Source organism: Polypterus senegalus, chromosome 1, assembly GCF_016835505.1.
Source record: "Polypterus senegalus isolate Bchr_013 chromosome 1, ASM1683550v1, whole genome shotgun sequence".
Classification (NCBI taxonomy): Eukaryota; Metazoa; Chordata; class Cladistia; order Polypteriformes; family Polypteridae; genus Polypterus; species Polypterus senegalus.
In genome coordinates, this window is record NC_053154.1 from 284,078,229 (window position 1) to 284,094,246 (window position 16,018).

General features: G+C 41.4%; 1 protein-coding gene across 2 annotated transcripts in view; it reads right to left on the minus strand.

Annotated features, from left to right (window-relative positions):
* vwa2 (von Willebrand factor A domain containing 2) overlaps positions 1-8,984 on the minus strand; it is a 126,374-nt gene extending 117,390 nt beyond the window's left edge. The window contains exon 1 of one of the 2 annotated variants that reach the window (XM_039775912.1): positions 8,867-8,984. Coding sequence is in view for 1 of the 2 variants with exons in the window: in XM_039775905.1 (XP_039631839.1) it covers positions 8,352-8,374 (23 nt within the window). In the remaining variant the exon portion in view is untranslated. Of the gene's footprint in view, positions 1-8,351; positions 8,479-8,866 lie in introns of those variants that run through there. The other variant, XM_039775905.1, reaches the window with a different exon arrangement.
* Positions 8,985-16,018: the final 7,034 nt, after the last annotated feature.

The following is a 16,018-nucleotide window of genomic DNA, read 5'->3' on the forward strand; positions in this document are numbered from 1 at the left end:
TTCTCACCTAAGTGCACAGGTGAGAGACCATTCGCATTTGTGATTGTTCCTGGGGCTGCTTATCTTGATAAATAGAAGCGCTAGTCGGCTAGAAGGAGAGGAAAAAGAAAGAACAGACGGGAGAGGGAGAGAGAGAGAGAGAGAGAGAATGAATGAAGTAGCTGAAGTAGGCAGAGTGAAGGTCAGTTGCAAATAGGGCGACTCTCCTGTTGGGAAGCAGGGGGGCCGCCAGGTAAAAAGGCACCAGGCTTCTTCTTCTTTTTGTTTTTTTTTAAAGAATGCTTCCTGCTGTATTTTAACCTCGTTGTTTTTAAGAAGACTTTTTTCTATTGTTTTTAACCTCCACGTTTCACTTCTGATTTTATGGATTATTTATTGGAACTTTGGGGACTGCACTTTAATTTGAACACCTTTGTTGATTGTTTTAGAAAAAGCACTTTGCACTTTTTTACCATCCCCTTGCTTTGTTGTTACCGATGAGCCTAGCAGTGAGGCACATTACCGACGGTGTAGGGTTCAAGAGCTCCCCGACAGCAGATGGGAGCATACAGCAAACCCGCATGGTCACAATGTGATTTTGTGTTTTTTTACGTAAATTTGAATTGATTGTTAAAAAGTATGAAAGTGGCATGCGTATCCGGGACATGGCTGCTGCATACCGTATGCCGAGAATTTTTTTTCATGGGAACGGATTAATCATTTTCCCATTATTTCTTATGGGAGAAATTAGTTTGGTATATGTTCTGTTTAGTATAAGTCAAAGGGTCTGGAACGAATTAAGGACGTATACCGAGGTTCCACTGTATATATGTGTAAAAAGTCAACTACTAAAATGTAAGAATTGTGGTTGACCTCCCACGCTTAATCATCTGCGCACTGTGATTCAGTATACCTTACTCCTTTCCGATCTGAAGCTCTCAAACTAATTGCTTTTGAGGTAAACATGAAGTTTACAAAAGTAAGATACAAGTTCATCTCACTCCATTTCCGGTTTAAGAAGGCCCAATTGGCTTCACTATCTCAGAGAACAACAATATGTCTCACAGTAGTAAAATCCTCTAAAGCAACATAATCAAATATAATATAATAATAATAATAATATAAATATATAAGTGTTTTCTCTATGCTTTCCAATTTGTTTGTTTTTTTCTACTATCAGGAAAATAAATATATTAATTTATATACATTATATATATATATATACACATTATATATATATATATATATATATATATATATACATATATATACACACATATATATACACTCACCTAAAGGATTATTAGGAACACCATACTAATACGGTGTTTGACTCCCTTTCGCCTTCAGAACTGCCTTAATTCTACGTGGCATTGATTCAACAAGGGCGGCACGTTGGCGCAGTGGTAGCGCTGCTGCCTCGCAGTTAGGAGACCCGGGTTCGCTTCCTGGGTCCTCCCTGCGTGGAGTTTGCATGTTCTCCCCATGTCTGCGTAGGTTTCCTCCGGGCACTCTGGTTTCCTCCCACAATCCAAAGACATGCAAGTTAGGTGGATTGGAGCTTCTAAATTGGCTTGGTGTGTGTTTGTGTGTGTCCTGCGGTGGGTTGGCACCCTGACCGGGATTGGTTCCTGCCTTGTGCCCTGTGTTGGCTGGGATTGGCTCCAGCAGACCCCGTGACCCTGTATTCGGATTCAGCGGGTTAGAAAATGGATGGATGGATTGATTCAACAAGGTGCTGAAAGCATTCTTTAGAAATGTTGGCCCATATTGATAGGATAGCATCTTGCAGTTGATGGAGATTTGTGGGATGCCACAAATTCCAGGGCACGAAGCTCCCGTTCCACCACATCCCAAATATGCTCTATTGGGTTGAGATCTGGTGACTGTGGGGGCCATTTTAGTACAGTGAACTCATTGTCATGTTCAAGAAACCAATGTGAAATGATTCGAGCTTTGTGACATGGTGCATTATCCTGCTGGAAGTAGCCATCAGAGGATGGGTACATGGTGGTCATGAAGGGATGGACATGGTCAGAAACAATGCTCAGGTAGCCCGTGGCATTTAAACGATGCCCAATTGGCACTAAGTGGCCTAAAGTGTGCAAAGAAAACATCCCCCACACCATTACACCACCACCACCAGCCTGCACAGTGGTAACAAGGCAAGATGGATCCGTGTTCTCATTCTGTTTATGCCAAATTCTGACTCTACCATTTGAATGTCTCAACAGAAATAGAGACTCATCAGACCAGGCAACATTTTTCCAGTCTTCAACTGTCCAATTTTGGTGAGCTCGTGCAAATTGTGGCCTCTTTTTCCTATTTATAGTGGAGATGAGTGGTACCCGGTGGGGTCTTCTGCTGTTGTAGCCCATCCGCCTCAAGGTTGTGCGTGTTGTGGCTTCACAAATGCTTTGCTGCATACCTCGGTTGTAACGAGTGGTTATTTCAGTCAAAGTTGCTCTTCTATCAGCTTGAATCAGTCGGCCCATTCTCCTCTGACCTCTAGCATCAACAAGGCATTTTCGCTCACAGGACTGCCACATACTGGATGTTTTTCCCTAATCACACCATTCTTTGTAAACCCTAGAAATGGTTGTGCGTGAAAATCACAGTAACTGAGCAGATTGTGAAATACTCAGACCAGCCCGTCTGGCACCAACAACCATGCCACCCTCAGAATTGCTTAAATCACCTTTCTTTCCCATTCTGACATTCAGTTTGGAGTTCAGGAGATTGTCTTGACCAGGACCACACCCTAAATGCATTGAAGCAACTGCCATGTGATTGGTTGATTAGATAATTGCATTAATGAGAAATTGAACAGGTGTTCCTAATAATCCTTTAGGATTACAGGATTTAGGATACACACATATATATACACACACATATGTATATATACACATATATATATATATACACATATATATATATATATACATACACACATATATATATATACATACACATATATATATATATATATATATATATATATATATATATATATACTGCTCAAAAGAATTAAAGGAACACTTTTTAATCAGAGTATAGCATAAAGTCAATGAAACTTATGGGATATTAATCTATATTAATCTGGTCAGTTAAGTAGCAGAGGGGGTTGTTAATCAGTTTCAGCTGCTGTGGTGTTAATGAAATTAACAACAGATGCACTAGAGGGGCAACAATGAGATGACCCCCAAAACAGGAATGGTTTAACAGGTGGAGGCCACTGACATTTTTCCCTCCTCATCTTTTCTAACTGTTTCTTCACTAGTTTTGCATTTGGCTACAGTCAGTGTCACTACTGGTAGCATGAGGCGATACCTGGACCCTACAGAGGTTGCACAGGTAGTCCAACTTCTCCAGGATGGCACATCAATACGTGTCATTGCCAGAAGGTTTGCTGTGTCTCCCTGCACAGTCTCAAGGGCATGGAGGAGATTCTAGGAGACAAGCAGTTACTGTAGGAGAGCTGGACAGGGCCGTAGAAGGTCCTCAACTCATTAGCAGGACCGATACCTGCTCCTTTGTGCAAGGCGGAACAGGCTGAGCACTGCTCGTGCCCTACAGAATGACCTCCAGAGGCCCACTGGTGTGAATGTCTCTACCCAAACAATCAGGAACAGACTTCATGAAGATGGCCTGAGGGCCCGACGTTCTGTAGTGGGCCCTGTGCTCACTGCCCAGCACCGTGGAGCTCGACTGGCATTTGCTCAAGAACACCAGAATTGGCAAGTCCGCCACTGCGCCCTGTACTTTTTACAGACAAGAGCAGGTTCACCCTGAGCAGCTGTGATAGACGTGAAAGAGTCTGGAGAAGACAAGGAGAACGATATGCTGCCTGCAACGTCGTTCAACATGACAGGTTTGGTGGTGGGTCAGTGATGGTCTGGGGAGGCATATCCATGGAGGGACACACAGACATCTACTGCGTAGGAAATGGTGCTCTGACTGCCATAAGGTATCGAGATGAAATCCTTGAACCCATTGTCAGACCCTACGCTGGTGCAGTAGGTCCTGGTTTCCTCCTAATGCTCGACAATGCCCGGCCTCATGTGGCAAGAGTATGCAGGCAGTACCTGGAGGATGAAGGAATTGAAACAATTGAATGGCCTTCATGATCCCCTGACTTAAACCCAATAGAACATCTGTGAGACATTATGTTTCGGTCCATTAGGCGGTGCCAGGTTGCTCCTCAGACTGTACAACAGCTCAGGGATGCCCTCATACAGATCTGAGAGGAAATGCCACAAGACACCATCCGTCGTCTCATTAGGAGCATGCCCCAACGTTGTCAAGCATGCATACAAGCTCGTGGGGGCCACACAAGATACTGAAAAGCATTTTGAGTAGCAGAAATTAAGTTTTTGAAAAAATGGACTAGCCTGCCACATCTTCATTTCTCTCTGATTTTAGGGTGTCTACACAATTGAGCCCTCTGTAGGCAGAAAACTTTTATTTCCATTAAAAGACTTGGCATCCTTTTGTTCCAAAGACATTGCACTGTCGTTATTTGTATAGATATCCAACTTCATATTGAGATCTGATGTATCTAATGTGTTTCTTTAAAGTGTTCCTTTAATTTTTGTGAGGAGTGTATATATATATATATATATATATACATACACACACATATATATATATATATACACATACACACATATATATATATACATACACATATATATACATACATACACATATATATACATACATACACATATATATATATATACACACATATATATATATATACACACATATATATATATACACACATATATATATACACACACACACTTGTAGGAAGTAACAAGGCTGAAAAATGCAATCAATCACACACCGACCTCCAAAAGAGAGACTGCCTTTAAGAAACTGCACATCAATTCACTGCCACTGGGAAAATAACAGCTAGTAGCAATTTACAAGTAAATTCTAAATAGCCACAAAAGCGCTGTCTTTGTTTGTTTATTAAACAAACACATGGCTACACCCTGAATACCCTGAAATGAAAGCCAAATACAAAATTAGAAGAAAATGTCAATCTGAGTTCAGGGGGCCAAGAACTAAAACAGGTTTAAAAAAGAAAAGAAAAGAAAGTGCCTTCTCACTATACAAGAATCAAAAGATGCTGCAAAAATCTCTTGGCCTTATTATTACTCTCCACATTTTCCCTGAGACTGTGAAGAAACAAAACATTTCTTATTCATTTGACTCACCATGACTCCTTCCCAATTAACCTGAAATCGTAATAATGGAAACAATTTCAAAAATATGCAGCATTTTTAAAAGTATCTAACAAAGTAATCTGAGATGCTATTCTGCACTTTAAAAAAAAAAAAAACTTTAGGGAGCACTGAGTCCTTCAAGAAAGACAATTTCAAAATGTAATATTTTCTGCCTTTACTGCAATAATCTGAACTCTGTACAAAGAGTAATGCTGAAGTAAAGGTTCTTGAAGGTTTTCCATGAAATCGAGTAATGTAGAACACAGTGCCATGTAACTGCAGTGGCATACTTGTGTGCATGTTATGTATTTAAAAACATACAATATGTATAAAAAAAACTATAAAGGGCACTTTTATTACACAAACTTTAGTAGTTGGACAACTTCATTTTAAATTAAGCACATAAAAGAGAGTGAAACCACCCTGTTAACCTGGCCCATCTCCAGGGAGGCAGCCTGCCAACAACTTCAAAACATTAACTGCATAGCTGCAGGAGATTAACATTTTTCACCACTTCTTACAAATGAAGTGCTTCAACACAGGAACACTGCAGTGAAGACCTACACTGTAAGATACAATTTAATGTGGCCATCCATATTTACTCTAAATTGGTTCAAGTGACAGGAATCCAAGTCTACTTAAATGCTTTGCACAGTTCACAACTGGAATTGCAACAAGCATTTTCGTCCAAAACTGTTTTAAACACCCTTCATTTTTTTAAACTCAGTTGAATATACAGTAACTGGCTCCATTTACAGTATGCCACACAAGTGGAAATTTAATGTACCACACCATAGCATTTTCTAACCCCACCTAATCCTGTGCAGGGTCTGCAGCCAACCCAAACACGCATAGGGTACAAAGGTAGGAACAATCCTTGGACAGGGCACCAGTCCATCGCAGGGTGAACACACACACACACCATGCACACAATCGGGGCAGTTTAATAATGCCAGTCCACCTAACCTGCATGTCTCTGGACAGCCAGAGCACCTGGAGACAACCCATGCAGACACAGGGAGACCATCCAAACTCCACGCTGGGAGGATCGAGAACATGAACCCGGTTTCCTTACTGTGTGGCAATAGCACCATTATACTGCCCAAATATGTAAAGTACTCTTATGAATTCATCCTAAAATGTTCCTACTGTTCTGTACATCACCTACAGTATAATTGCTTTTTAGTTTTAAAAAATGAAAAGATAAAAATTTACTCTTTTCTTTAATTGATTACTATTTATTAAACAAAAAACTTGATAACTGCATGATAACTTGGTCTGTTGACTTCCTGGCAAAGGCTGTTGGGTACCAAAACCAATATCAGGATTCACAAACACAAACAGCAGAAGGCAGACACATTAAAGGCACAGTAAAAAACAAATAAATCTTGATCATTTAAAGTTTACTTTTCAACTCTTCTGTTTTGTATGTTATATTGTGAATAATAAAACAGACATGATAACTAGAGAATAGCACGAGTATACAACCCCTTTCTGACTCTTCCACTTTCAATGTAGGGTCATAGGAAGTCAAAGCCTATTCCAGCGGCATTAATGATACAAGGCAGAAAGCAGAACATCTTTCCATTATGGAGCAGACTGACCCCTCGACCAGACCAATTTAGAACCAACTGGTCAGCCTCATTTGAATATTTTTGGAACAAGGGAGGAAAACCTACGAGTATATCAGGAAGAAGTACTCTTCTCATAGAAAGTGACCCGGCCCAGACCTCAACATTTGCACTGTTAAACACTATAATATTTAGCAAATACAGGATGGTTGACTAAAAAGTAGACCCGCGTTTGGTAAGAACAGTGGCAAACATATTCAGGTAAAGCTAGTGGGAATTTCCTGTGGATATTTAGTTTAGTTAGTCCCTGCAATCTGTACGTGTGTGTGCTGCAACAGCATATTTAGAGTATGGAGCTGTATGTTCACACAGGTTCCTTCAAGATGGTAAGCGAGGGATTTGTGAAACAATATCCAGTGTCCCGGCAAAATGCACAATTCAGCAACCCTTCTGTCCAAAGCCAGAGGTTGTTGCTGTCATTTCAGATTATATGAAAAGAAAGCCTCATAATTCAAAATGGTGATTAACACGAAAGATAAGTGTATCGCAAAGTTTATTTGGGGTGTACTCCATGATTTGCAGGCAGCTTTTTCTGTGCCACTTGATATAATTGTTCTCAAGGGAAACTGCTATCACTTTTTACACAGTACTGTCAACAACTTCATACTTATCCTCTAACCAGTGATTATTTTATGCTTTGCCATCAAAATAAAATGCTATCACAAACCTGCAAATGGAAGACTGTTAAAATACTTAAATTAATTAATTTATTAAATAATTAATATTAATAAATTATTGCTTAAAATTAATTTAAATTATGTTATATATGAAAAATATTTATTCACTTATTATTGCTAAACATCAGCTAAGAGGTGCGCAATTATTTTTTTTACAAAAAAGAACCTATAACATACAGATTATAAGATTTTCCGTGATCCCGCCAGCGTACACATGGACTACAGTATGGATTTGCACTTTATTGATGATTTGTAGATGTAAATTTGCATAAGCGCTTTGATCCTGTACTCACTCAAAAATGCTATTCACAGATAAATAGTACTGAAAGGAACACCACAGCACATGCTTAAAGTGTCAGTGCCAAGTGTGACCTGCAGTAGACTGGCTCTAGACATTTGTACAGAAATCAGGGGTTTAGAAAAAAAGAAGCTAACGGAGTTACTTGTTAAAAAGAAGGATAAAATAATTCCCAGTTACTTTAAGGCAGTATTATTTTAGGCTGCAAGGCTGCCAACTGAATACAAGCTTCTGATTCACTGTGTGACCCTGACTATTCGCTTTGGTTGCCTTTGGTATAATTATAAAATGAATTTTATATATACCACTATTTTGCCGTCCTGCTCCAAAAATAAAACAGTCTAGAAGGTAGCTGCTTTGCGAAACGCCATTTGTTCTTCTCACCAAGAAAAAGCCCATTCACGTTCACTGAATGAAGGTCTAAGAGTTCATAGTAGTGTACGCCGCAGGTAAACGGAAGTTTTACTTTTGCCCCAAAACAACATAAGTAAACGCGGTACCGTAAAACTCCTTCTCCCAACCCCGGCTGCACCTGCTGTCGTGCTCTTTTCTCATGGGCACAGGCGACGGTCCCCGGTCAAACTCCCAGATCTCGCTCCTTTAAATCTCCTGCTGCACATCCGTCCGCGAGACAAGGTGGCGCTTGAATGCTTAAGTTTCGTTGGTGATGCGCCGCTTTGTTTGCGATCTTAAAAAACACACATGCACACAGTCACACACTTCCTCGAGAGTCTGGATGGTTGTTAAAAGTTAATTTCTTTGAGACTTTTAAAAGAACCGAAAGAGGGAAAACTTCAGTAAGACAATTTATATAACATAGAGAAAGAGGGAAGGAAAAAACAACAATAACACACACACAGAGAAGGGCTGCAAAACGAGAGGAAAAGAGCCACAGCCCACTGAGACGGGTGTCAAAAAGGGACCCGAATGGGCACGCGCCTCGAAAGACACTCGCCAACCGGCATCAGCATCAAAGCCATCGGTGTAATCCTTTAAATTATTGCACGTGTGCTACCACACAACGAGGAGATGACTTTTCGGGCTCACCTTTTGAAGCTCTCCTCGTCAAGTTCGCCTTCAAAACACAAGCACCCCCACTGTCTGGGACAGCCGCGTCGCTACTGCGATCTTCCAGTGTGCAGATACTGCGAGACCGATTGGCGCGCACTTCCGCGTGCCTCAGTGAGCGCGCATTGCGTGTGCGTGAGACTGTGAGTGTGTGCGCTCAGTCAGGCGGCGAATGCGGGTTAATTTTTACGCAGGTTGATTTAGACAAGAAAGCAGTAGGAGACCTGCAAGGCGACACCTTGAAATAACTTATCGGTTTTCATTTTGTATGACGCCATTCAAGCAATCGCGAGACGATTTGCGAACAGACACATCTCAAAGAGAGTGCATTTAAATAAAGCTGAAATAGTCAATGACCTAAGTTCATAATGTACAAACTGAGCAACTTATTGCTAAAGTAAATATTCTGACATCATTTTTAAAAGGCGGTATACAATTAAAAGACGTAAATCAATGGATAAATACAAAAACAGGAGGATTAAATAACATTGCAGGAAAAAAAGGTTAAGATTATTTCCACGCTGAAATGGAAAAAGTAAAAGTTGCAAGGTTTCGGCTATAGGCCTATAGCCTTAATTCTATTAAATAACAGCAGTAGCATTAATAGCACTAACAGCAATTGATATACCAATCTGTATTGAGTTTCTCTTATTGACCTGGCAAAATATCACACCGAATGCCCTCCATGACGTAACCCTCCGTATTTATGGGGCTTGGGACCACCACAAAGAAACACACCGGTTTGTACATCCCCTCTGACTGGCTGCAATCTTGGAAAGTGAGTAGATGCCTGAGGAGTGGAAAAGACGTGTACTGGTAATGATTTTTAAGAAAAAATAAGTGTGCAGTACTGTAGTAGGTAATGAGGGAAAAAGTTGATGAGCCACAGCAAGTTATGGGAAAGAGTAGTGGAAGCTGTGTTAAGATGGAAGGTGATGATTAGTGAGGAGAAGCACCACAGATGCAATGTATGTTTGCCCTGAGGGTGTTGTTTGAGAAGTACAGAGAAGGCCAGAAGGAGTTGCATTGTGACTTTGTGGACTTAAAGAAAGCATATGACAGGGTATCCAGAGAGTAGTTATGGTACTGTATGAGGAAGTTGGGAGTGGCAGCGAAGTATGTAAGAGTGGTACAGGATATGTATGTGGGAAGTGTGACAGTGACAGTGCCGAGTTCTGTGGTAGGAGTTTCAGACATGTTTAAGGAGGAGGTTGGATTACATCAGGAATCAGCTACAAGCCCTTACTTATTTGCAGTGGTTGACAGACAAGATTAGACAGAAATCCCCATGTACTATGTTGTCTGCAGATGACATTGTGATCTGTAGTGAAAATAGGGAGCAGGCCAAGGAGTCTCTAGAGAGGAGAGGAATGAAGGTCAGTAAGAACAAGACAGAATACATGTGGGTAAATAAGAGGGAGGTCAGTGGAATGGTGAGGATGCAGGGAGTAGAGTTGGCGAATGTGGATGAGTTTAAATACGTGGGCTCAACAGTACATAGTAATGGGGATTGTGGAAGAGCGGTGAAAAAGAGAGTGCAGGTAGGGTGGAATGGGTGGAGAAGAGTGTCAGGAGTGATTTGTGCCAGACAGGTATCAGCAAGAGTGAAAGGGAAGGTCTACAAGATGGTAGTAAGGCCAGTTGTGTTATATGGGTTGGAGAGGGAGACACTGACCAAAAAAATGGGAGCCAGAGCTAGAGGTGGCAGAGTTAAAGATGTTAAGATTTGCATTGGGTGTGATGAGGATGGATAGGATTAGAAACAAGTACATTAGAGGGTCAGCTCAAGTTGGACAGTTCGGAGAGAAAGTCAGAGAGGCGAGATTGTGTTGGTTTGGACATGTGTGCAGAGGAGAGATGCTGGGTATATTGGGAGAAGGATGTTAAGGATAGAGCTGCCAGGTAAGGTTAAAAGAATAAGGCCTAAAAGAAGGTTTATGAATGTGGTGAGAGAGGACATGCAGGTGAATGGTGTAACAGAACATGTTATGTCTCCACATCTAAACCATTAATGCTGAGTGGGATGTGGGCAAGATGTGATTTTTCTGAAGTCCACGATTATCTCTTTTCTCTTGTCGACATTGAGAGATAGATTGTTCTCTTCACACCATGCAGACAGCCATTCCACCTCATCTCTCTATGCTGTTTCATCATCCCTGCTTATCAGTCCCAGCACCATCATATCATACGCAAACTTGATGATGCGGTTGGCATTGTGCGTGGCTGTGCAATCGTGAGTCAGCAGGTTGAAGAGCAGTGGACTAAGCATCCAGCCCTGTGGAGCTCCAGTGCTCAGTGTGATGTTGCTGGAGGTGTTACAGCCCATCTGAACTGACTGGGGCCTCTCTGTCAAGAATTCAAGGATCCAATTGCAGAGGGTGGTGTTCAGGCAAAAATTAAGTTGATTTAATTTTAAATAGTTAGGTTTTATGTACATGACTATCCCATATTTACATAAAGGAGCACCCCATTTCTTGACCACACATTCTGAGGGATCCCCACACCTTTGAATAATTGAAAAGAAAGTTAAAGACTTAAAGGAAATTGATTTTTCCCCCCCCCCAAATTCTGGGGTTTTTTTGGGGTTGTGGAAGTTGATTTATGAGACATTTTTTTAGGACACATATCACCCACCCTATCAAAGAAGCAGCGATATAGTTTGAATATTTATTGCACAAGATGTATTTTATTAATATTGCTATCTACAGCTAAGTAAAGACAAAATGCTGGGATGTATCTTTTATGTAAGTCCATTTTGTTCGTGAAATAAAACAATGTTGAGGTTGTGTTAGTTTATTTTGTTGAACATAAGGAAATTTATTTGATCTGACTTGACCACATTGTGTTGACCGAGTGTAAGTCACTTAAGGAGACAATACTGAATACAGTTTTGTGGAAATTAGTGACATAACACAGTTAAGTAAATCCAGACAAATCTTTTTTGAGTGAATTCATTCAGTAACTATCTGATTAGTTGCTTGAATGAATGATTCATGAGATTCATTTTAATATGATGCCAAAACAAATAAGTGGACAAATAAATACACTTTTAAGAGCCAATCTTAGGAAGTTAATGTTTGATTTTAAATTCACAAAAGTGTTTTTTTAACTTCTATAGAGTATCATTTTCTTATAGCTACTGTGGAAGATAACCCAGACACAGACAGGCGGACACGTTTGTAGCACCCAACACACGTTTATTATACATACTAGTGTAACACAAACCCCTACAAGTCCCCAAAAGTCCAGGCCTCTCAATAATGCCTCACTCCTTCAGGTTGCCTCCTTGCCTCCTCCAAGAGGTTGTCCTTCTTCTCTCCCGACTCCAGCCATCATATGAAGGAAGGCGGCCCCTTTTATGCGGCAATCTTCCACCGGCACTCCCCAGTGTGGCAGAAGTGCCGGCTGAGCACCCGGAAGCACTCCGAGTGTCCCTTCTCCTCTTCCCCCAGCACATCCGGGTGTGGCGGAAGTGCTGACGTCCAGGGCTCTCAAGACATTGGGGCTCCCCTTGGTGGTGACCACGGGCCCCTACAGGGTTCAGCTTCAAAGCTCTGTACCTGTGGCCCCCAAAGACACCAGGGCGGTCGCCCCCACGTGGTCTGGGAGACGTGTGAGCCCTCCTCCGATCCTCCGCCTCCCTCCCCAGCCATCTGCGACACTACCTAGAATATGGTATGGCCTTTCAACCCTGTAACTTAACATGAGACAGTACTTTGTTAGCTATGTCTGTAGAATAGTGTGTTTGTTAAGCCAGTTAGGAAATAGTCTTACTGCCAGCATGAACTATTAGATATGTTTGATAATAGGAGATGGCCTACAGTTTTGTGACCGTGTTTAACGTGCCTCAAGTACAACTGTATGGTCAAACTCAGAGAAATGAAACAAGATATATAAGCCTTAAACAGAACTTTTCTTAAACAAGAATTTTTCTTTTCTTTAATATCATCCTTTTCTCTATTTTTATGTGTTTTGTTTTGAAATTTACTAAAACTTTTAAAATAAAGATATTTGGTCTATGGAATCATTTCAACACGTGTCACACTGTTGCCTGAACTGTCCTACGAAGCAAACTAAAAGCTGCAGAATCTTGCTAATTTTGGATAAAAGCAGTTATAACACAAGTGTTCAAACATTTGGATTCATCCAAAAATGGATGCTTTTGATAAAAAGATATTGTTTTTACAGTAACATATCATCCACCTTAATAAAAGATTAACCATCTGCCTTTATGTCGAATGAGTGGTTGCTCACAGAGACCCAAATGAGGCACAGTTACCTGCATTGTGAGAGAGCGTCAGTTATGGTACATCGGCCATGTGGCGCGATTCCCGGAGGGTGACCCGGCTCACAAATATCCTCATTGTTGAGGCCTGAGTGGCTGGACCAGGCCAAGCAGACGCCCGTGTAACCCGTGGCTCCATTTTTGGCGCGTGGGAGTGGACCATGAGTCTGACCGGGGGCATTGCCAACTGGGATCCTGAGCTGGTTCGTCGTATGGTGGGTGCGACAACACCCTGTTCCAGTGGATGTGCCCCAACCTGACCCTCGTATCCATCTGGCTGCTATGTCTCCACAGTTTGAAAGATGGTGCATCATAAACATTTGTAGTAATAAAATGCATTGGATTTGTCATTCCAGTAGATGGCACATCAATACAATAACAATAAATCCCATATCAAATGGCATATAACAGAGACAAATGTATTGCATGGTGCACTGCAAATGTTAACACTGAGGTCTATGTTGATTACTTAGACTTCAATTCATCTTGGACGGGTAGCACAGCTAGTTACTAATACAGTAGTGCTAATGGCTATTACAGCTTGAAACGACTGCTTTATAACTAGTCACATATGAATGCAAAGATCCAAACAGTACATACCAAAAGCCAGTGCCATCTGCAACAGTGAAAAAGACTATCCTGGGATGCTGGCTCTAGAGAGTTTCAAAGAAAAAAGCCATATGTGAAGCTAGCAAATAGAAAGAAAAGGTTAAAATGGGCAGAAGAGGACCGGAAAAGTGTTTTATGCACAGCATCCTGGAGTCACCTTTACTCTGTTGCAGATGACACTGATATTATTTAAGGAAGAAGCCAACTGAGGACCTGTAAGGTGTTTGCTTCTCAGACGACAGACTCTGATATGCTTATCCTCCTATGTAGTTGTGAATCCGGGTCTTCCTCTTTAGATTCAATTTGCTGTCTTCTCTCAACTTTTGGATGAAACCTTCAATTTCTTGGCAATCTGTCACCAGCACTAACATTCATTTTGGAGGAAAAAAAAAACCAATAGGCTTAAATGCTTCTTGAGAAATTGCTTTTGTTTTGACCATTTTTGAACCCAGAACTGCAATGCAACTAATGACAATTTACGTACTTGATGTAACAGAACAACAGGTTTTAATGGTTTCTCTAATAACCAGTCAGTCAGTCATTTTCCAACCCGCTATATCCTAACAGAGGGTCACGGGGGGGTGGTCTGCTGGAACCAATCCCAGCCAGCACAAAGTGCAAGGCAGGAACAAACCCCCGGGCAAGGTGCCAGCCCACCACAGGGCACACACACCAAGCACACACTAGGAACAATTTAGGATCGCCAATGCACCTAACCTGTATGTCACCCCTACTTTGAGCGTCACCTTCATGAGGCTTTGGATTGGTTTGGAAATGTGACACTCAGTGAGCCATCTAATTGTTCCCCCCAATTTTAAGCAAAATGCACTCATGGTTGTCTCCTGCTCAGATAGATTATCACAAGTCAAACCGATAACGGTGGAAGAAAGAAAAAATACAAAGATGTTGGATTTAAAAAAAAAATAAAAATGTATGAGCCCTTTACTGTACACCAATGCGTGAGAAGAGTGGTGACCCCCAACTTGCACACTGGTGAGGGCTGCACTGTTGTCATTGCCTAATCAATATTTAAGTGCTTTTTAAAACTACAAATCTTTTGTATAGTCAGCCATGTATTATCTGTTGTGTACTAGTTAAGGACAAAGACGTCTCCATTAAAATATCTTACTGCTTACTATGACAAGTCACAGTCCACTCAGGTACTCGTTCTGTTAGACACTCACAGCGTAGACATAATCCGGCAGGTAAACTGGAGTTTCGGCAGGTGGGTCTCGGACACAGAACAGCTAAGAAACTTCCCGAATAATGAAACCACTCTGGCTTCCTGTACGCCAAACAGACATGCAAGTTAGCGGTGGCACCAGGACAGCCTATTAATTTTTGAAGCAGCTGCAGGGGCAAGAGGATTCCTGTCAGTCCATTGACACTTGGCCTTTAAAAGCCTCCAGGGAAGCTAAGTGCACACAGTCTAATTGTACCCTAAGTAAACTCTGTTTGTACACGGTCTAAAGATCACCTTGGGTATTGTCTCATTCCAACATTCCAACACTTCCCCTGTATTTGAAAAGCTTAGTTTATATCTGTGATCAATTCTGTAAAATAGGATTTTGCTTTTATTCGGTTAAGTTGAATCAACTCTGAACTAAACAAACCGGTGCCCACAGAGAATCACACTGCTGCTCTAAGCAGCACCCTCTGTACCCTCAGAAATGAAAGACTTATGGTAACATTAAAGTGTCATGTTGCCAGGCCTGCTTCCTCACAAGTCCTCAGACGTGGGCTCCATGCCAATTTACTGGCTGGTACTACACTGCCCACTTTCCAAAATATACTCCATTTGGATTATTTGACCCAGTCTGTAATTTTTGAAGGCATGTAAGTGAATGTGCAGAAAGGTTAATGACCATAGCTGCTGAGACTGACCCTGTTGACCTGTAATGAAAAAAGGTGGATTCAGAAAATGATGGACACACAATCCTTTTTCCTGTTCCCTTTTTTTTTTATATAGTAGGAGGTTCCAAATATTGTTTTCTGGAGTCCAGTTTGACACAAGCAGGCAAATGGGCAGGTTTCTCTTTTCGCCATCTCAAGAATGAGAAAAACCCTCCAGAGAGGGGCAAAGAAAGGGATAAGAGGTCCCTGGTAACTGAGCTAAGTGACTCGTCAGCAAATGGACATCCCAGCATCTGACCGGACAGGGTCGGTAATCCCACTTACTTGGACCCCAAAACTTGGGGGTTTAATGGAAGCCTGTAGAAATGCTCATACTTATACAG